General features: G+C 37.4%; 1 protein-coding gene across 1 annotated transcript; it reads right to left on the reverse strand.

Annotated features, from left to right (window-relative positions):
* Positions 1-202: 202 nt before the first annotated feature.
* On the reverse strand, positions 203-21,414 carry LOC139734323 (cAMP and cAMP-inhibited cGMP 3',5'-cyclic phosphodiesterase 10A-like; the record flags this gene model as incomplete). Its single annotated transcript, XM_071645115.1, has 22 exons — positions 21,246-21,414; positions 19,687-19,830; positions 18,905-18,948; positions 18,019-18,133; positions 17,612-17,661; positions 16,977-17,008; positions 16,402-16,501; positions 15,596-15,689; positions 14,650-14,708; positions 13,787-13,837; positions 12,384-12,442; positions 10,960-11,011; positions 9,328-9,470; positions 8,543-8,635; positions 7,977-8,175; positions 6,804-6,952; positions 6,344-6,427; positions 5,211-5,361; positions 2,551-2,757; positions 1,420-1,541; positions 1,073-1,124; positions 203-313 (listed from the first exon to the last, which is right to left on the reverse strand). Coding segments are annotated over exons 1-22 (2,280 nt in total), but the record flags the coding sequence as incomplete, so codon positions are not given.
* Positions 21,415-22,231: the final 817 nt, after the last annotated feature.

Genomic DNA, 22,231 nt, shown 5'->3' on the forward strand with positions numbered 1-22,231 from the left:
CTCAGCAATTCCAAAACCAATTTTCATCTAATAAACCTTGATTTTCTCTTAGAATGGCATGCTCTGTATCATTTAATATGTGATTTCTTGGTATCTCGAGCAAAGTTAAAAGCCCAGCCCGCATCTGCACCAATAGTATACCATGCCTTTAAAGTGCTTTGTGAGGCACAGAGCCACAAGGTAAGAAGTATGTCACACTGACCTGATTGTAGAACTCCTCATAGAGACAGTCCACTATCTCCTGCTGCACCGGCCAGAGTTTGGTTGTGGCACACAGGTCACTGGCTGTCATGAAGAGGAGCGAACAATGAGCCTGTAGCCAGACAATATCAAAGAATTGATTCAAGTTTAACCTGGGGCTAAGCAATACATTTCAGTCATATCAGGACACTTTAAACCAAGTTTAAATATACATACTATTAAATCAACCTGTTGAGTATGAGTCCCAAGTATGGGAAATGCGTATTGAAGCAAAATCAAATTGTCCTCAATGGGTTAACTGAAAGATGATGATAACTGTGACAGGTATTTCGAAGTTTGTACTTTCAAAAGGGTTTCAAAAGAGAGTAAGAGACTGTATTTGCACACTGATAAGAAATATCTATTTCAAAGTTGATTTCTGAGGGTTGGCATCTGATTTTTTACATCAACGATGAATATTACTGTTAGTTTTGAGTAGTTTGAAGGAGAGAGGTACACAAATGTTTACTGACAAGGCAATACACAAATCGACCAAAATCAACAGAATAAAGCATACCTTGTATGTCTGCCCTGTCCTATAATATGCTGCCTGACTCATTGCATACATTGTATTTTAGAGTGGATTATCACATTTTGATTACCAAAAATTCTGCAAAATTCATTTTCCCTTCACCTGGCCTACAACCTCACTCTTCATTTGACCCCTCATCTATCAAATTCTTGGTGAGTCACTAAGCTTTACTTCAGATCCTGGACGCCATATCCTACGCACATACAAGAACCCACTTCATTTCTTGTGGAGTAGGGAAATATCCCGGTGAAGTGGTCATACATACAAAAACTGACTGAAATCTTGAATGATAAGGCCTACAGGTTCAGCCACTAAGCTGACATTTTGCTGTCCTGGCAGACTGGGAGATTGCCTGAGAATTAATGATGATTACTGTAAAACACAAAATATTTGCAGCATGAAGTTTTTGTGAATTGGAGCTAATGGCCTTTTCTGTGACAAGAAATTTTCGCGAGTTGACTCTAACATTCAATGCATATAGTGTAGACAAGAACTTTGCGTGCAATTTAATTTCACAAATCTTGGCTCTCGTAAAATCAAAATGCACGCAAACATTCCTCGTTTAACAGTACAGTAATAGCACATCTTGAATGATGTGCTGGTTGACTGGTGGTCAATGCTAGCTCCTCTGACCACCAGATGCTCACCTGTGTCTGTCATTGCCCCAGTCCAGGCTTTGGGTCACTAGCAGCTTGGACAGCTCTTTGTGGTTGCCGAAGAATAGGGCCAGGTCTGTGGACAGGATATTCTCTTTCATCTGGTCAATGACCTGGGAAAAATGGTAATATCTTCATAATTCATATCTTTAATAACTCTTATCTTCAAGCAGGATCACAGTACAGTGATATCAGTATGAGAGTGTGCTTGAATGGCAATATAATCATCCTTCAAAATCTAAGGAGAAAGTAAATTTGACTTCAGTCTCGTGTTGCACTTTTCTCATACATTTTTCTTGCATTTCTGTTTTAGTGAAAAAAGCCAATCCATACAATGTACTTATAGGATAATGCACTGCACACAATAATCAGCACTCATTGAAGAAAATTTACATATTATACAGGAAATGATCATGGGACTGTTGTTCTCCTGACCCCACATTCTCTTCTATTCACTTCTGATATGAATGGTGTACTTGAAAATTAAGTCTTAAATCTGCTGTCTAAAATATCCAGTACAAGTACTTTAACTGTAAAACCAGAAATAATTGCGGCATGGCAAAACTTGTGCGAACTGCCACTGGCATTTAATTCATTGTGTAGGCAAACAGTTTCACGTGCATTTTTCTTTTGCGAATCTTGACTCCTCGCAAAATTTGCAAAAGTGTCATGCACACCAAAAAATTCGGGTTTTACAGTACCGGTATATTGAAAAGCTGTTGTAGCTTGGTGGATATCAAAACTCTCAATGTGCAGGCCCCTACTTTGATTGAGTCCATTGGTGACATCAGCGATTGTTGCTGTATGGAAGACACCTCATCCTAATAATGTAAAACACTATATATTCGCGGCATGAAAATTTCGCGAATTGGTGCCAACGGCCATTCCCGCAGCATGAAATTTTCGTGAATTGCCACTAACATCCAATGTACATTGTGTAGGCAACAACTTATGCATGCATTTTAATTTCGGCAATTTGTGCCAACAAATAGGATTGCTGGCACTCGCGAAATTTGCGAAATCAAAATGCAACCGAACATTCCTCATTTTACAGTAATATTTGCCCAGTTTTTTGTTTTGTTTCTTTTTTTTTAAACTGTTGGCGAAAGAAATCTGCCATACCTGTTGGAATTCGTTGCCAGGGAGACGGGAGAAGATGTTGTGGCCCTCACGCTGCAGGATGTCCATGGTGACGCTGAGATGATGCTGCTCCATGACGGAGGACTGGTAGAGGGTGCCGAGGGGGGTCCCGTACTTCTGGTGGAAGCTGTTGGTCAGCGCCCGGTGGTCAATGTCATGACAGATGCAAGCGATGAACAAGGACAGCATCTGCAAAAAGGGCAGTCCGGACAAAATGTCCACATTTGTAATGGTCACTTTGATGCTGCCGCATCACGTGAAGAGTGTGGTTGCACAAGATTGTCCTTGACCTTTGTTTTCTGCTTGGTACTCAAGAGTTTTACAGAGATCTCTATATCTTTATGAGCAATACAATGCATTTTCAAGCATGCTGCACCAAAACACTTGTATCAGCTGCAAGGATATTTCTTTGTTGTTGTTTTTGTCACACTATATTCCTATAGTTCCTTTATTTTATTTACAAAACTAGAAATGTCGCTATGGTGACTGGTATGCCTCCGCCATAATGCATGATTCTCCTAATATGTTTAGATAGTACATGTGGACAATGTGTGATTACATTTTCACAAAATTGGCAAAATATTAAAATGACAAGTTTGTCACAAATGTGTTGAATGTTCACCTTCCTTGACCTAGGTTTAATTGGATGAATAGGAGAGCATGTATTTGGGGATTTAAGGACTTCAACTTGACTTTGACCCATTCATACGTTTATGCATTGAGTAATTTTCAAGGTATGGAGAAAAAGTGCAATTTCTGTATTAAATAGTAAATTGTTACGATTGTCATCTGGCCTTTGACCCTAAAATTCATAAGATAATCACTGTCAGGCAGAACTTGCATAAATATGTAGTAAGTTTCAAGATAACTTGAGCCACTTCCGAGATATGGAGGAAAAAGTTAGTTCAGCACTTTCACTTGATCTTTGACCTTTTGACCTTTGAGGCAAAAAAATAAATAAATAAAAATAAATAAATTTCCAGAGAATCTCTATTAGGTTATACATGCATACACCAAATGTAAAAAAAAAATAATCCTGCCGGCATTGCACAAACATGAGGCAAATAGTAAAATTTTGAAGTATTGCCCTTGACCTTTGACCCCATGAACCCTAAATTCTGTACATGTACATGTATATGTGACCCGCTACAACAAAAGGATCCGAAAGTCGGGTAGGACAATTTCTGAAAATGGCATAACATTATTCCCTTACTCTTCTACTTTAATTTCATATATAGCACAACTCATATAAGTACTCGGTTTGCGGAGATATCGATGATTTTATTCGCACATGTCAAGTCGTTGTGGAAATCAGAGTTTCGAGAAAAACGCCTTCAAAGTTTTCCTTCCGACGCTATCATGATCAAGGGGAGGCGAGACAGTTTTCACCGCTTGACAATATAAGGTATGCTCCCAGCGACCTCCGCAATGTTCATTCAAGCTTAGCGCCAGCGGTCTACGCACAGCCAATCAGTAATCAGGATGCCACGCCCTGACCAATAAGATCACTCCCTCGTTGCTAGGGGTGGAGTCTAGCTGCAGCGCTAAATCCAAATCTTCGGACACGTTTCTGTTACGTTGAAAGTCAGAAAATCATGGCCCAGAAATATGCTGATTTCTTGCCTTTCCTTTGATCATTTAGCTTCGAAATTTCGGCAGATGCTGGACAAAACATTGGACTACAAAATTATGCCAAAAACAGAAATCTGATTGTTTTGACCAATTTTGATGATGTGATTTCAAACTCGGATTTTCTCGGCTCAGCCGTCTGCGACTTTAGGATCCTTTTGTTGTAGTGGGTCACATATATACTATGTTCCATGAAGATACCTTGAACAATTTCCAAGTTACGGAAAAAAAGTGAAGTTTTAATATTTGTACTTGACCTTTTGACCTTTGACCTCATGACCCAAACTTTCACCAGAGAATCTTAATTGGGTAATACACGTATACACCAAGTTTCAAGAAAATATCTTCAGGCATTGCATAGATATGGTGGAAATAGTGAAATTTTATGTATTTGACCTTGACCTTTTGACCTTTGACCTTGAGCATGTGCACCTAAAAGTTGATAGGCACAACTTCACCCCCCTGATACACATACACGCCAAGTTTCATTGGGATACCTCAAAAGGTTTTTTAGTTACGCTGTCCACAAAATTTGTTACAGACGGACGGACGGACAACCCGAAAACATAATGCCTCCAGCACCACTTTGTGGCGGAGGCATAAAAACATTTAATTTTCTTTAATATATCAACTATGAATTGTTGGGGAGGCATTATTGGAAGATCACAGTTACAAAGTGATGATAAGGTGATATTGTAATGTGACATTCTCTTCACTTTAATATATAGAACAGCCATGGTTATTCCACTGAGAAAAAAAAATACACCAATTATAACATCATCTCTACATCCAGTAGAGATGATGTATGAGGCATATAGATCCAACATTTTAAATGAATGGTCAAAAACAATCACAATGAATGGAGCATGGAGAAAAAAAAAAGACTTAAAAAAAACCCAAAGACATTCCAGTATCAAAAAAGTATGTTCAGGATTGATATATTAGAATATTATCTGCAATACAGGAATGCTCCCATACAGATTATAAAGGACACAATTAAAGCGCTGGCATACCTCAACTACCGTGAACTTTCCCTCACTCTTCATGAGCAGCATGTACATGGAGTGGGCCACGTCGAAGGCGTGGCAGAAGTTGTGGAAGGGGATCAGGCGGTAATTCTTGCGTACGGTCAGGATGAACCGTGCCAGTGTGGTCATGTCAAAGCTGTGAGTGAAGGTGTGGACAAACCAATGTTGGTGGACAAAGCAATGTTGGTGTACAGCTATGAATGAATTGGTAATTTGTTTTTACTACGAACAAGGTGTATAAGTGGAAACTGCTGCGTGATCAATTCTCCACAATGAACAAATTGTGAGTGGGGTGTGATGGGCAAAGCAACGTTGGTGTATGGCTGTGAATGAATTGGTAGTTTGTTTGCAATATGGGCAAAGTGTATCAGTGAAAACTGCTGCACAATCAAGTTTCAACACTGGACAAATTTCAGTGAAAATCACTTATTTAGCATTTTATAGATGAAGGTATCTGTACATAATTATAGAATAAATATATCTCTCAAAATATTTACAAACTATTTCATTGGGCTCGTTTTCACCAAGTATACCATAAAATCTGCACAAATTTTCACTCTGCAAAATAATGCAAAACTACAGTATACTCCTATGACAGCGCTGCCCCCTTTTAATCAGCCAAATAAATCAATTCTGCTCCTTTTCCAGAATATCACTATGAGGCAAGCAAATAAATGTATACAAACATTAAAACTTCCACAGAGGATGTAAGTATACTGGAGACAATTGTGATACATGTAGCTAGCATCTTTTCTTTCTATTCTAGATATCAAATTGAGATTCAAGCATTAAGGTCTGTTCCTTGACAGATAGAATGTGGTCATGATGTACTCAGCTACAAACTTGCATCAATACCTGCATTCTAGCTCCTGTGTCATATCTCCATTGACAAAGTCATCAAATAAAAGGTAAAATTTCACACAATATTTCACTTTGAATTTCCAAGCATACAGATCAAGCAGTTACTTTAAAATCAGGTTATACGAAAAGTTTCCTGATAAGCTCATTATTGACTGAGATGAATTATGGATGATTAAATGAACAAAACTGGAAGATTAAAAAGGAATCATATGTCACAGTTTGGCTATGTAGTCATCACATTGTGTAAAAGAACTTACTATGAGGGACCAAAAAGTCTGTGGGACATGTAGATGAACAGCTCACACAGGGAAGAGACGTGGGCCCTGCTGTGGAATTCAAACCTGCAGAATAAGCATACAAATACACATTTGAGATGGAAACACACATTTCCCCTAACAAGTACATGGGATAAAGATTTTCTTTGCTTAGTGTTTCAACAACAAACACAAACACAACCTCAACCACAACCACTACAAACACCAACAGACACCAAATGACCTCATAGAGATAGATGTGAAAGAAGAAAAAAAAGGAGAAGGGGAATGAAAAGGAGAAGAATAGAGAGATGAAGAATTAATATTACAATAAAAAGAGCAAGAAGAACAAGAACAAGAAGGGCAATGAAGATTAAAAAACAACAACAGCAGCAGCAGCAGCAGTAATGGCAATAACAAACAAAGGCAAGTAAAAGCTAGAGAAGAAGCTTGAGTGACTGACTTGTCAATGTCTTGGGGCATGGTAAAAGTCCTCTTCTGCCAGCTGTTGAGGAGCCGCTCAACCTGTGCCTCACTGCACGACGTGTAGTAGGATAGCTGCTCCTTAGCCACAGCTAGCTGGTGCTCGCAGTGCCGGTTACTGCTGTAGATCTGCGAGAGTTGTTCAGAAGTTTTTGAGCAGATTAAAACTATGTTTCAACAACCAAAAACAACAAAGTCTGCCAAAGGTTCACAAAATTGTGTATCGTGTACGCAATTGTGATGTTGTGCCTGCGATGGCACTTGTAAAGTAAATAAAATAGTCACTGAAAATATACACTTGTACACTATCTGTAAACAGATTTGGATACCATTTCTTTTGCTTTGGGATCTGCTTGCAGTAAACAGTATGGGTGAAGACTTGAATGCAAGCACCAGTGATAATATCACTCTGTATGTTACACTGATTGCATTGGTTAATAAATGTGTCATGACATAACTGTGCAAGCTAAAGATTACAAAAGGAGAAGTGCTCTTGTCCTTTTCTGGAGTCTGTATAGTAATTTCTGAGAAGGGAAAAAAAAGGTACTGATATTTGTCTAAGAGTGGTGCGTCCATAATACAGCAAAAACAAGGCCCTTAACGGACAGTATCCTTTAAATTGCTGTCAAAGAAACAACATCTAAAATACTCTAGTTCATTGGGCTTCAGTCTACTTGCTACCATGTTAAACTGCAATCATCATTAGTTTTTAATGTTATAAAGTGCGTAATAATATTAAGACCCACATATAGCGATACAATTCTGGTGCAGTGGAAATAGTTTACATAAAAATTTGATTCATCGTGACATGCAACAGGTGGTTCCATGACACTTGCTCCTGTGACAAATGCTCCAATGAAATTTCTGCACGCTAATCCACACATAAATTCTACCCACAAACATAACTCTAACCCTCAGCCTAATCATCATATCAAACTGAAACTAAGACCCTATCACAACCCTAACAATAGACCCTGAGTCCTTGGAGAAGACAAAACTGATTATAAAGTTGATTTTTTTTTCATAAGTCTATGGCAGCTTGTGTGTTAAGGAAATCTAAAATCAATTACATCTTTTGATAAAACAGGGCCCAGAGCAATTGTCGCAGGAGCAAATGTTGTGTTACTGCACACAAGTACAGTTGACATCTGACCTTGGAGTAGTGCAAGGCCAGGGCGCAGTAGGTGGAGAACATGCGGAAATTGCTCTCGTCAGTGTGATCAAAGGACATGATCTGGCCGTCTGCGCCGATCTTGTTGATGAGCTGGACGACCCCAATGACCTCTCCGTGGCTAATGATAGGCATGCAGAGGATGCAGCGGGTGGCATACCCTGTTTGTAGGTCCACTTCTCTGTCACATTCCAAAAACAAAAGAAACATTATGAAAAAAAGAGATTATAACAAAAGCCTGATGAATTGAATAGCAAGACATGCAATGCCCACAGCGCTCTATCAAAGAATTTCCAATAGAATGGTTCAAAATGAAATCGACTTAAACTTCAAATATCAGTTTGAAAGAAAATTCAGTCTCTGTTATTGTATGGTGAGGTGTTTTTTTTTTGTTGTTTGTTTGTATTCCAGCAAGTAAGCAGTGAAGACAACCACGGCAGCAAAAAATCAGGCAAACATGTCTGATACATTATTCTTCAGCTTCAAATAAAGGCATTGCTACATTCTGCCATTCATATCTAGGTTGCCGTTGCTGTCATCATACACACCTGTTAAACCTGGGGTCCTTGTAGGCATCTGTGATGTTAACAACCTCACCAGTCTTTGCCACATGTCCAGCGATGCCCTTGTCAATCGGGAATCTGTCACAACACACAACAGCAAACTTAACCCGTTGAGGACGGACCGATTTTGCTACAACACGCATTTCCCATAGATACCTGCCCGAGTATACTCGGGACTCGTCCTCAATGGGCTAAGAAACAAACTCAGTCTCAATACAATACATTGTAAATTTCCTGAAACATTCCATCAATGAGTGGAGAAAAGCACAACGGTTTCATGCTTAAATATCTCTACAGTGCACTTCCATTACAATAATTACAAGTCATAACATAATTTCAGATACAAAGCAGTAAAATACAGGTCCAAGAACTATCACCTACACATCTTTCCAGATCTTATTTGTTTAGCTGTAACAAAATTTTGATGCAGTGAAAGAAAACTGCCAGTCACAAGGACTTCATAATAAATAAATTATAATTCGAGTCACCTGTCCATGGTAATTTTTGGTTTTTTTTAAATCATTAGATACATGATGATGAGTATGAAGTGAAAAAAGTAAAGAAAAAAAATCACAAACTTTGAAATAACATCAAGTTTCTTAGGTGAGCTTTTTCTCTCATTCTTGCTGATTCTCCTGTAGCTTTGAAATCTGTTACTTGCTCATGACAATCATCAAGCGCAGTATATTCTACACATATTGATGCCTACAATAAGTTAACAATACTGCCTCAAAATCATGTGGGATATTTCATCTGCGAATAAAGAGCACCTGATCTGACTCTTCTTGGCAAAGACTGGTTTCCCGTCTTTGTCTTGTCCTTCGTCGAACAGATCAGCACAGAGTTCCTCTGCTTTGGCGTCGACCAAGAAGAATGCGCACCGGTCTGCATTCACCAAGCTCTTGGCAAACATCTGAATGGAACGTTAGCATTGAGAGGGTTGAAAATGAGGCTTCTCGAGCTTTCTCCTCATAGCATCTAATTCACATTTAAGACACTGACAAAATGCCTTGATAACTTCTACCACCATGTACCAGAATTGTTAGACCTTACCATCATCAAACACTAGCCTATATGGACAGGGAATTTGAGTAACATGGAATGCATAGGTTTTCATATTTTGGGCCAAAAACCCGTGACTTTTATTTCACCATAGGTTTATGAGTACATAATCACCCATCCCTCTATATAAAAAAACAACACTCACTTTGGCCACAAGCCTGCCACGAAAAAAAAAAAATTAGTTTATATGAAATGAATATATGTGACCCTGCACCTCAAAACAAACAAAAAGTCGCCAGACATGAATTTTTAGTTAAGACCATATTCTGAAAGAGCAGACTTTAAGCTTTAAAATGATGTATAACTCAAATCAAATGGACTCTCCTAACCTATCTAAATATTGGAAAGAAAGCACAAACTCAGGAAAAGTGTGAACTGAGAAAAAAGGCTCTGAAGTGCAGTGTCTATTCAAGCGCTTAATCTTTACCAAACCGTGCTGGCTGTGCCATGAATGGGACAAAAAACAGGAAGTAAACCACCAGAGTAACAACAATGAAGGGATTATCAAATTAAACTGAAATTAAGCATGGCTCATTAACACATTCTGTTCATAATCAATGCCAACTTTCAAAGCAGTAGCACTATCCTTTCAAAAGTTATTAGAGTTAAAAGTGAAGAGTGTGGACAAGGTTTTTCAGAAATGAAAAAGGGATTCTAAAGACACACCTAATCACACTATTCTACCAAAACTGTTCAAGATAAACTGCTAAAAAACACACTTTCCTGCCCGTTTAATGATACCAAATTTTAACATAATGTAAAAGAAGACCCGCTCTTCCAGAAAATATGAAAAAGTCAAGTTCGGCTAGGTTGACCCATTTCACTTATTTTCAGTCCTCACGCAAAATCAGTGTGTGCGACTTTATGTTCGTTTTGAGGTGCACGGTCACATATCATCTTTCACATTTAATTGAGAGAACATCCTGTAATATATCTAAAATCAAAACCATTTTTTATGGTAAAGAAGAAATAACGCTGCGAAAAAAGAAAAGGAAAGGAAAGGAAAATAACATCAACATTTATATTCCAGTAGCCAGTAGCACCACTGCATGTTTTTGGTGTTGCTAGTGCAGGAGATATTTTTCATATCATAGTATTACCCACCCAGGAATTTCACCATGAATCTACTATAAAGTGGGTTTTAACCATTCTGATCAGCACTGAAGTATTGTGATTGACGTTTGACGTTGCTTTGTAACAAAGAAAGAAAAAGTTATTTGAAAACATCTTTTTTTAAGAATCGTAATAAAACTATCCTACACTCTTTCAAAATATATAATGGCACACCTCTGTCCCTACACATTGCTCTGAAAACATGTGAGAAGAAATCAAGCACTTACCATAATGTGCTGACTTAGAGCATCAATGGCCACAATGTCATCAAAGATCACCCTGAAAGATTTATTTTTAGAGAGCATATTGAAATCAAGACTGTATTAAGAACCTCAGTAACACAATAAAGCAGAAGCAAATGATGCAACTAAAAACAACAACAAACAAGAATCACCAACAATACAAACATGAATATGAGTTTGCACTTGGCAATATGTCAGCTTTAAAGAGCAAATACCATCACTGATATAAAAGATAAAAAACAATGTGAGGTTATGAACATCATGGAAATGCATGTTTACATTTTTTTTTTGGTTCATATAAAATTATACATTAGAATTGTAATTAAAAACCAGATAACATTAGTGAATGTCATAAAAATGGTGAGAGAGAGACAGATAGACACTAGAAGAATTTCCTTATTGTTACTGTGTCACAATCATGTCATTCATCTACTCCAGAGGTAGAAGGAAGGTCAAGGAATCGAGTAACTGGAATATTTAATTCTAAGACTGCAACTTTTTTAAGACATAAAGATGTCATATATCAATCCAAGTACACAAAAGATTGCTGAAATCATGTCAACCAACTCCATGGTTACTGCATGACAATAAAATATCTGATGACTCTATAAACTTGCTATCATAACTTCACTTTGATGCTTTGAAAATGTTAGTGTCATGCTTAACTATAAACCACATTCCTGAATTTATTCAAATTCATTTTACTGAACAAATCTGAAATTAAACTGTAAAAAACAAACAAACAAAAACATAAGATGAAATTTAAAAATGGGTTTACAAGAAATGCAATTTTTCAAGTGAGAATCCTATATATAAAACAAAATTGCACTTTTCAAAATATGAATTTTATGACCTTTGAAAATGATTTTATCTGCTTCCTACATCCGAGTATAAACTGTAGAGATACCACCACTTTTCATATGCAATCAGTAAAACAGATCATGTATGCATAGTCAACCAATTCATAACTGATTCATACAAATCTTAGGCCAACTGCTACAAAAGTATAAGGAGCTGTTGGTGACTGCATAAAATCAGTTTGCTAAACATAAGGTAAAACCGAAAACAGTCAGCCTAGTCAAGACTGGTTCCTCCAACAAGTACGATATCAACTGAATCAGATTGCGTTTGTAGTTAGAATAAACCAATTTGAAAAGCAAATACATTTGTAGTTTGCTTACATTATATCTGATCGTATATATATACAAATCCTTCCGTAGTGATACACACAAAAAGAAATACTTACAAATTTGAACAGTATTAAAAAGTTAGCAATCCAATTCAAACTAGTTCATTCCAGAACAAAACAGTTGAAAATCAGTAACAAGTTAAAAACAAAGTCCCCAGGAATTCTTCCTGAACATGGGAAACAGAACTGTTCGTTGTTGTTTTAGTTTTTGTTGTAATACCTAGACACCTGTAGGAGGAAGTCGTTGAACTCTCTCTGTTTCATAAGTCCATTGCAAACCTGTGTTAAGTGTATCATTGCAGCATTCATGAAAGCCAGCTCTTTGATTGTGGTAAGAGGTAAGAGCAACAGAGCTTTCATACGCTCAGGTATTCTGAGATAAACATCTCTACAGATGTGTATCATAGGCTTCAAGGGCATAAATTCACACCTGAAACTTTGCATCACATGGAAAGTATTATTGCTACATGCTGTTCAAAAATGTTTCTTTACAGCCCTCTCATAGATAACAATCTTTCACATAAAGTCTACAATAATATGATACATTACTGTAGGTACATGTATAAAGGGAATTCTTGATAATAGCATGAAAACCTGAATAACCTCTTCTTTTTCAAATTGATTACATCTTTCCTGTTTGTTTCAAAGCATCCATCATACCTACATAGAAAGCTCACAATGTCACTGTTATAGCACTATTGACTCATTGAGGACGAGTCCTGAGAAACTCTGGCAGGTGTCTATGGGAAATGTATGTTATAGCAAAATCAGTCCATCCTCAACAAACAAAGTTCACCTTCATAGACATGTGGGTTGAGTGAATGCAGCAATATTAGTAGAACATATCAGTGAGAGTTTGAGCAAAATTGGACAATCCGTTAAAAAGTTATGAATTTTTGAAGTTTCTGCTCAGTCATGGCTGGATGAAAAGACTAATATAGCTTGTGATGTCACATGAGTACAACAATATAAAGAAAGAATAAAGAAAATTCAACATATTTCCATTTTTCTCGCATAACAAAAGAACACTCAACTTCTCTCTTTCAGAAGGCAGGGGGAATAACATTACCCTTAACATACGTCAGTAGCAAATCAAAGAAATGTGCACTTTATCCAAAAAGTAAAGTTTTGTGAAATTCTCTTTTTATTTTCCTTATACAACCGCTGTATAGTTGTACGCATGTGACATCATACACTGTAGTAGTCTTCTCTTCCAGCAGTGACTGCGCAGATACTTAAAATATTTGTAACTTTTGAACGGATTGTCCAATTTTCCTCAAACTTTCACTGATGTGTTCTACTAATATTGCTGCATTCTCTCAATCCTTATGTATATGAAGGTGGACTTGTCCTTTAAGAACTAGATCGAGAATGCAATGACTTTGATACATTTCTGCTGTGGCGGGTCATTTTCATTCTATGTGATAGGTCTACAAGTTACAATATCACACTTTTCTATTTAGCACAGTGGCTATTGCTGAACCTCCCACAATGCTCATACTCTATATCTTATCACTCAGGTAAATTAAGTCGTACCACGAACAACAGACCAATACACATTTCCGCATCTGCTTCGTATCATGCAAGATCATCAAATGCTGAGAAAATATTTGTAAAACTTACCTGAACCTTATCAAGTGCAATGCCAACCCATGTGAAGTATGTTGCAGCAATCTAGCAAGAAAATATAAATGAACAGTATTAACGAATTCAAGACACACTTGCTTTTAATTTGTATTACATTTATTAGTTCTGATATCTTTGCTGTCTATCTGCACACTGGTTCTCTTTCAGAATTGCAGATGTCTGTCTGGGCAACTGTACTCATCTGTAATAAGTATTATATTTTGGACCTCCCTGACATAAAAAGAAAATCAAATAATCTGTAAAACTAATACACAGTCCTGATGGATACTATAGCATGGTAATGTTTTTATTTTCGCAAATTCTGCAAGTCTGGTGCTATTTACGTATATACCAACACAAGAAAATATTAATTCTGTCCCAGCGTGAATGCTGTACATCCATATCTCTCTGTCCATTGCTGTACTCTAAATTTGCAAACACTGATGAATTTGTTAAGTTCCAGTTCACACACCAAAAAAAAATATGTAGTATACATGACATACACAGTATTATGTTCTCAGATATGAGGTAGTATTCTACACCCATGTAGGCCTACTAGCACATCAAATCATTCCTAATCATATTCTGCTAAAGGATGATATCAATCATGTTTACAAATTATATCACTTCTGACTGAGGAACATCACCAAATTTTCTCTTTCCATCTTCGACTTGCTCTGTCTGATCTTGAATTCCTACAAGTTTTCTGAAAATCCTGCAGTGTTAGATTTTGATTTTTAAAAAAGACAGCCTCTTTGAAAGTCCATACTACATGTATGGTTTTATAAAATAACAACAAATAAGAAAATACACAAAACACAAAACATATACACCAGCAAGTCGAGAAACGGCAGTCTTACCTGCATATCAGATGTGGTGAACGGTGAATTGCCTACTTTACGACTCAGCTCAAGGACAGCTGCATGTCATCAAAATTTACCATGGGGAAAAGTATGCGAAAACATGCAATACAATTAACTCATGTCATGAGAAATCCAATGGATCACCAGTTGCCTGAAGATATTAACAATTGCATGAATTAAATTGGTTCACATCACATATTTGATATCTGCCCTGTATTCTGGTGGTAGAGTACTGTGGCTCATTCACACACAGATTGCACAACCCATCTGACCTGATACACCATATATTTTCACAGACTTTGCAAGTTAAATGATACTCGTAAAATGAACAACTTGTGAATGAAGTGCCTCCAGTAACTAAATGCACAGTGCATTTTTTCGAAGGGCATGAAATAACACATTTTTTGCCCAAGGACTTGCAATAAAGGGTATTTGTTTTTTATTCTGTCAATATGTTTCTTGGTTGCAAAATTAGTTCCATGTCCAAAATATCTTTAATTTAAAAATCATGATTAGGCCTATATGCACGCACTTACAATATGATTAAACTGCACAAAATTTGCAAAATGGCAAATAGCTGTGATTGCGTCGGCAAAGTACGCACAATGTAGCACATACCTCACAGACATACACGTACAATAAACTCAAGATTTGCAGCTTGATCCTTTGAAAGTTTTCATACATCATAATTCTCCATACTCTCTGATATTATGATCTTTTCTTATCTATGAAGGTACACTCTTTACTGCCAGCACTGCTCCCCAAGCGCTGCCAGCAAAGTACCCAGCATTGCACTTGATGGTTAAAAAGGGGTAAAGTGGATTAAATACTGTAAACTAAGTGCACAATTATTCTGGCAGAATTTAAACTCAGGATATCCCTGTGAGAGAATATAAAGAGCACTAAATGATCATATTGCGCTATCTACGGTCATTGTCCTTACCCACAATGTTACCATTGGGCTGTATTAAAGGCAGACACAGCACAGACTGGGCTAGACTGCCCTCTCTCCCAGTTCCCCGCGGGAAACGCTCGTCCTAAAATTAGTGATGGGTGCAATGTGGGAGAAATACAACAACACACAGTGAAGACAAGCAATCAAACAAGGAGACATCAGAGCACAAGCTAGGCCTTTGACACGCAAGGCTTACAAGCTTGTTGATATTGTTTCACATGTAACAAAATATCAAAGTCAAATGCTGTTCATTCTAAGGTTTCTATAAAGATAGAGACAAGTGTTTGGATGTCATTATCTAACAAAAAGCCTCTCCATTGTATTGAAATGAACAGCTTCTCAAACCAGTCCGGTTACAATTACTAAAAATCACTATTGTACAATTATAACAAGTGGTGGTCACAAACATTCCCTTTGAAAATTGCCTGATGGCAGTCCAAGTGTAATGTAGTTCTATCCCCGGGCTTCTGAGCTTCAACAGTATGAAATGACAATAATAAATGAATTGACCTGCTACACATTTATTGAGATCACACTTACTGATATGACATTATACTCAATGCAAGAAATGTGAAAATCAATAGTGCATAATGCCATTATAATGAGGGATTCCAATGTCAAACTTATATAAATTTAGCACTATCATTTTCCAATATGAATAACATTGAAAGATAACAACTGATTGTAGGGAGAATGGATGAGAAGTCATACAAGACTAGTATAATTCGTAAGTAACAGCTTCAAGCTGTAAAAACTCCATATGTCTACTTGGAAGACCGGCCGCCCACACTTACCCCAAGGATGTCTGGTGACAGTACTGGCTGCAAACTCTGAGCCACGTGAGCTGCTATGGTGGTTCCAGGCAGGATTGGTGCGAATGGAATCACTTGGATGCTGCAACCAAACAAATATCCATACCAAACTTAAGTTCTTCAGAGAGACAACTGTAGTTATACTTTAGTTATAGTTATAGTTATAGTTATAGTTATATTTCGAGTTATAGTTATAGTTATAGTTATAGTTATAGTCATAGTTACAGTTACAGTTACAGTCATAGCTATAGTTATGGTTACAATTATAATTATAGTTTCAGTTAGTTTTATAGTTATAGTCAGTCATATTATAGTCATAGTCATAGTTATAGTGAAAGTCAGAGCCATAGTCACAGTCATAGTCATAGTCAGAGCCATAGTCATAGTCATAGTCATAGTTAAAGTCATAGTTACACTTACAGTGAAGTTTCGGCGTGCTGATTCCATATGCCTCAGGTAGCAAACATATTTGATGATATCTAAAGCAGACTAATATTACCTACTGTACACATTCTTTCATTTCAGATTGCTCAGTTTGATATGAAAGGAGCACTTACCTATCTTCCACATCACTGCAGAGATAGAGGGACTGTCAATAAAGATCATAAAATATCAAAATACAGTCAGGCTTTGTTATGGTTAAAACAAAAAACAGATGGAGAACAACAGTTGTAGCTGTGCTATGTTTTATACATTAACTTTGGTGTTCAAATTAAAACTGTGTCATACAATTGTAGATGAATCTTTCACAAGTGTCATATTCGCAAATTGGGACTAGCAAGATAATTTTGCAAGTGGCTCGATTCATTAATGAGAACCACAGAGACAAAATGGGAAATAGGTAATATGATTCTTTTACAGAAAATAGTAGTCCTACTGTGGAGATGATGCATGGCATTTGTTGTATGGGAGGCAATATTTTTGCAAGCTGTCAAATTTGTAAATTTCTGTCAACTCATGACATGTTTGCTTGTTTGTTTTTTCATCGTTAGCATAACAGACTGGGAAGACTTTCTTTTCTTTAACAGAGAAATCTGAGCATTAAATAAAAAGGAGGAAAAGGCAATTCTGCTACAAAACATAGGATTTTGCCACTTTTAAAATTCATACAGAGCACTACAATGTAGGCTTACAAAAATTTATATCACTTTCAACAACAAGAAAAAAAAAAACACATCATCATAATACTTACGTCATCCTGGGCACCAACCATAAACAGAAAAGACTCATCTGCATTCACAGCTGTCAGAAAAAACCAGATACCAGTAGATGATAAAATAAATGTATATATTTGTACATTAGGTAAAATTTCAATGATTGCATTATGGTGATGCAGCCTACACTGCACAATCTCTGGCATGAATACAATTGCATGTTGCTCATCAGTATCAAATAATATCCTCACTCAAATATAGTGCATTTGCACAGTGTGAAACTTTTGTGTGTGTGTGTTTTGAGGATGGGAACAACTGATACAGGGTAGTCAGGACTACATAATTAAAGTAGAGTTCTCATATAACATGTGATGCAGAAAATGTTCATTCAATCTTAAATAGACAACAACACTTGATAGTTCTCGAGTGACTGCAACTGGCCTACCTGCGGCCATGATGCGGCTGAGCTGGTAGAGGATGTCTGGTACATTCTCCTGGTCCTCGATGTTCTCTACCATGTCCACCAGGAACGTCTTGATGTCTTCTCCATCCATTGGGCACTGATGACCAGAATGAAATGAATAAATTAATGAATAAATACATGAATAATAAATAGATAATAAATTAATAAATTAATAAGTCAACAAACAAATAAATAAATGAATGAATAAATAAATAATAAATGAATAAATAAAAAATAAATAAATAAATAAATAAATAAACCGAGTACAGGGAACCTCATTATAAAGCAAAACCTGAAAGCCTAGACAATACCTAGATTAAGTTTCTCACTGTGGCCAGGGTACAGAAACAAAGAAATATAAAGAGTTGGAGCAGTTTGCTATCTGACTCAACCTGTGACTTTGGGCTGCTTGTACTACAAAGAACCTGCAGAATCACCTTGTTTTAAAGAAGGTTTTGTATTATCTGACCTTTTTTGTAACAAGGTTTCACTGTAACTGGCTCATTGTGTTCACTCTTGTATGTGTTCCTTAAAATCAAATTTGGTTTCAGATATTCACTTTCCTTTCATATATTAATTTTAAAGGTACATGTACTAAGTATATGACATTAAAGCATGAAATTTCATTTAACTGAAGAATATTTGCACAAATTTTCCATATTCATATCCATATCACATACTACATTAAACATACTTAAGTGCATGGCCTTTACCCAGTTTGGGTTATTGTGTTTTCCCTTTTTACCTGTGACACATGACAAATAGCAAAGATGTTTTCATAAAGGTTTACAAGTTACTGTATTTTCATTGTCATAAACTTTTAATAGGTTTTTTTTAAAACAAAATTTTGGACACAGAAAACACTCACCAGAAAATGTTCCTTTCGAAAAGAATCTGGCTTTGGTTTCTTCCCTGAGTGAATAGCAAAGCAGAGAGGATGTGACAGGTTTTGCTGAAATAGTTACAGCCTCAAACATAATGAAAAAGAAATAGAGAGCAGAAGAATAAATGTGGTATGTAACAGTGTTAATATTCCAAATTTTGTAAAACTCAATTTGAGTGACTCCTAGTACTAGTATTAGTTTGCTATATCGTCAATCTCTTGAATTCATAACAATAGTTGGTTCGTTCAGCATGTAGAAATGATACATTTTCTCGCTTGCTTTCAACTATCACAACGAAATTAAGGCGATAGCTTTGGCAATTATCTACTAACACTGTAGGCCTACTATTCTTGTAGAAACTAACATGGCTTCAATGAATATTTACAGAGTGAATCAGTGAAGAGAAATACAAAGCATATTTGTCATTTCCACTTTTTAGGGTTCCTCTTTTTGGACTGATATTCATACTTCCATATTCTTTCATTATGAATGATGTGCATGCAAGTTATCATTGTGACATGTCACCATGTAAATATAATGTGGTAAATGCAGCAATTATGTAAACAGCAGATATAAAGCAGTCATCTTCAAGTTCAAGATGTGTTTAAATACCTTTCTTCACATTTCAATGTCCAAGGTTCAATAACCAGACGGGAGAATGAGGTCACTGGAGTAGGAGGTCATCCTCAATCATTACTAGATCTAGACGTCTACTCAGTTTGCATTAGTATTAAAGTCACTCTCTTTTATTTCCTTCAAAACTTGCCTGAATAAACTTTGGTATTCTTGTCTGCATTGTCAAACCACCTCTGCACTTCATCCACAGTGCAATTTTCCCTCACAAACTCTTCCACAAGCCACGGGTTCTCCTTGAGATAACGCTTGACCTCACCATGGGTTGTCAGGATTCCTGAAAAAGAGCAAGGATGATCCAACGGCTGAGACGACTACTACCAGACTCAAACAGAAGCTAACATTCAGCATTACTAACGGTTAGATCTACTTACAACTAATACAAGTATCTAGTACTGTGTTGTGATCATGTAAGATGTATGAATCAATTGCTAGGGCCTACATGTACGTATTAAATTCTAGACCAGTCTATTCTTATTCAATTTCATTAACAATTAAAGATAGATCTAGATCTACACTAACTGCGACCAGCCCCAACACGCAGTGTTGGGGCTGCGCATTGTAGCAGATATGATCATGACAGGCGAAGTATAGCGCCTAAAAATCAATATGAAATCGCAAAAATTCTGCAATATGAAGAATTACAGGTGAAGATGTAATGTTGAAGACTGACTGCGTTCAACTTTTGGTTCTGGCAATAGTCCCTTTCTGCTCGGTTTGATGAGTTAAATGCGACTCGGTCGAGAGGAACTCGGGAGAACTACATCTTATACAGTCAATGGATTTGAGATTTGTGCGCATGCGCTGGCCGTCAAGTCGTGTAGCTTTGTGGCAAGGCCTTATCATACTGTTGGCAAACCCTCTCGCTGTATATTGCGTTGCTTTCTGGGTGGGTGCGCGCGCGCAGGCCTTGTTAGAAGGCTAAACGCATTAAGACTCCGCCAGCACATGAATATTTACGTGCGCAGTGTACTGCATACTGATTTCGAAAATGGTGAATGGGATGGGGAGCTAGGACTACGGACCCGTATATGGCCGTGAAAAAAACGTTTTTTCAGGATCATTGGACCAGTGTGAACAAGAACAAGGTGAACGAAGGGTATTAATTAGATAAGAATCTTATGTATACCATAAAAGTACGTTTTTCCTCGTGATATTCGAAACTTACGGAGGTGCGAAAATCTGTGACAGACTGTGTATGTTTTTCAAGCTTACCGATATAGCACTCTATTGACTCAGGACGCTCCCACAGTGTGTAACTGTGTATACGGGAGCGTCCCGGGGTTAGATCTACACTGTCACTGGTAGTGTTAGGCCAATACTAGGGTATAACTCATTACAGGATTTAGACCCTATCACTGTTTATTTCATAGCAATCCTAGAACCTACATCTCTTTTTATTTTTATTTAGGGCCTAGGCCTAGTTTGTTTGTTGGTGGTTTTTTTTTTTCAGAACACTGTCTGAGCAGAATTGTTTGGTCTTCAAAAACTTGTGATGTCGCTGGTTCTAAACTAGTTTTCTACATTTTATCATTGTCATTTTCTAGATTCTATGTTAGTCTATTATCTACTGCAGTGTTAGGCCATCATAAGACTATTAAAGAGCACTCCAAGCTCCAGACCATGCAATACAGGTACCTACTACAATGTAGTTCTAAACAAATGTATAGTAGATTCAACAGCATAACGTACCACTCTTGCACTCGTATGGAGTTCTTGGTTCTCTCACTGAAAAAGGTCTTTCGAATGCTGGAACAGGAGAATCCCTAGTCGTCCTGTTGTTGGGCGCAAACAACGACGGAGAAGAATTCCCTGGCAAGGGAGGCAGACGACGCTCCAGTTGTTTCCACGGAGAAGACATGATCAGCGCATCACTGTCAGTCCATCAGTTGCATCACTGACGTTTCGCCTTGTTTGGGATCTTCTAATGCCAATGGTTAGTTCTGAGTTCAAGTGCAACTAACTCTGCAAGTTTTGTCAACCAGCTTGACAATATCAACACGCTGGGCAGGTGATGTCTGTCAGAGAACTGTGACCATACAAACGGGAGGGTTACGGCCTAATCAAAGGAAGGGTCTCCGTCTAGACTTCTAAAAGAAATTAGCGACTGAGTATTAAAATAAAAGACATCCACTCAGCTCTGAACGCCGGTCTCTCGACTCTGCTCTCTGCCTCTTTTCTGCGCTGCCTCTCGCTGGGCCGGCCGGACGCGTCTGCCTGCGACGTTCGACAGATTACCTAGTCAGCTCAGACTCATACTAGTCGAGACTAAGAGTCCCAGTCAGTGATTTATTGCCACGAGAAATGAATATCAATGCTTGTACATGCCTTGTGAGACACTGAGCTCTACAGCAGAATGACAGTTGTTCGTCACACCAACAGTCTAGCGATGAGTTCCAGCTAGTAAGACTTTGTTGGCAGTATTGTTAAATTGCCTGAAAGACATCTACAAACTCATTACCACCCTTCAGTCCTTGATTCTTGAACGCACTGGCTCTGTATCAATCTCTATATCTACACGTCTTTACACGTACGTACGTACACGTAATCGTATACGTACACGTATAATAAGTGCTGCACGTGCATGCTCGTTGGATGATGAATGCACGCGCGCATATTTCATCGCGCTGGTAGCGGTGGTCAATATTAAAGTGATTTTATGGGTCTATTTCATGTTT

This window comes from Diadema antillarum, unplaced genomic scaffold (assembly GCF_040938485.1).
Source record: "Diadema antillarum isolate AM-2024a unplaced genomic scaffold, OU_Dant_1.0 seq00000523_RagTag, whole genome shotgun sequence".
NCBI lineage: Eukaryota > Metazoa > Echinodermata > Echinoidea > Diadematoida > Diadematidae > Diadema > Diadema antillarum.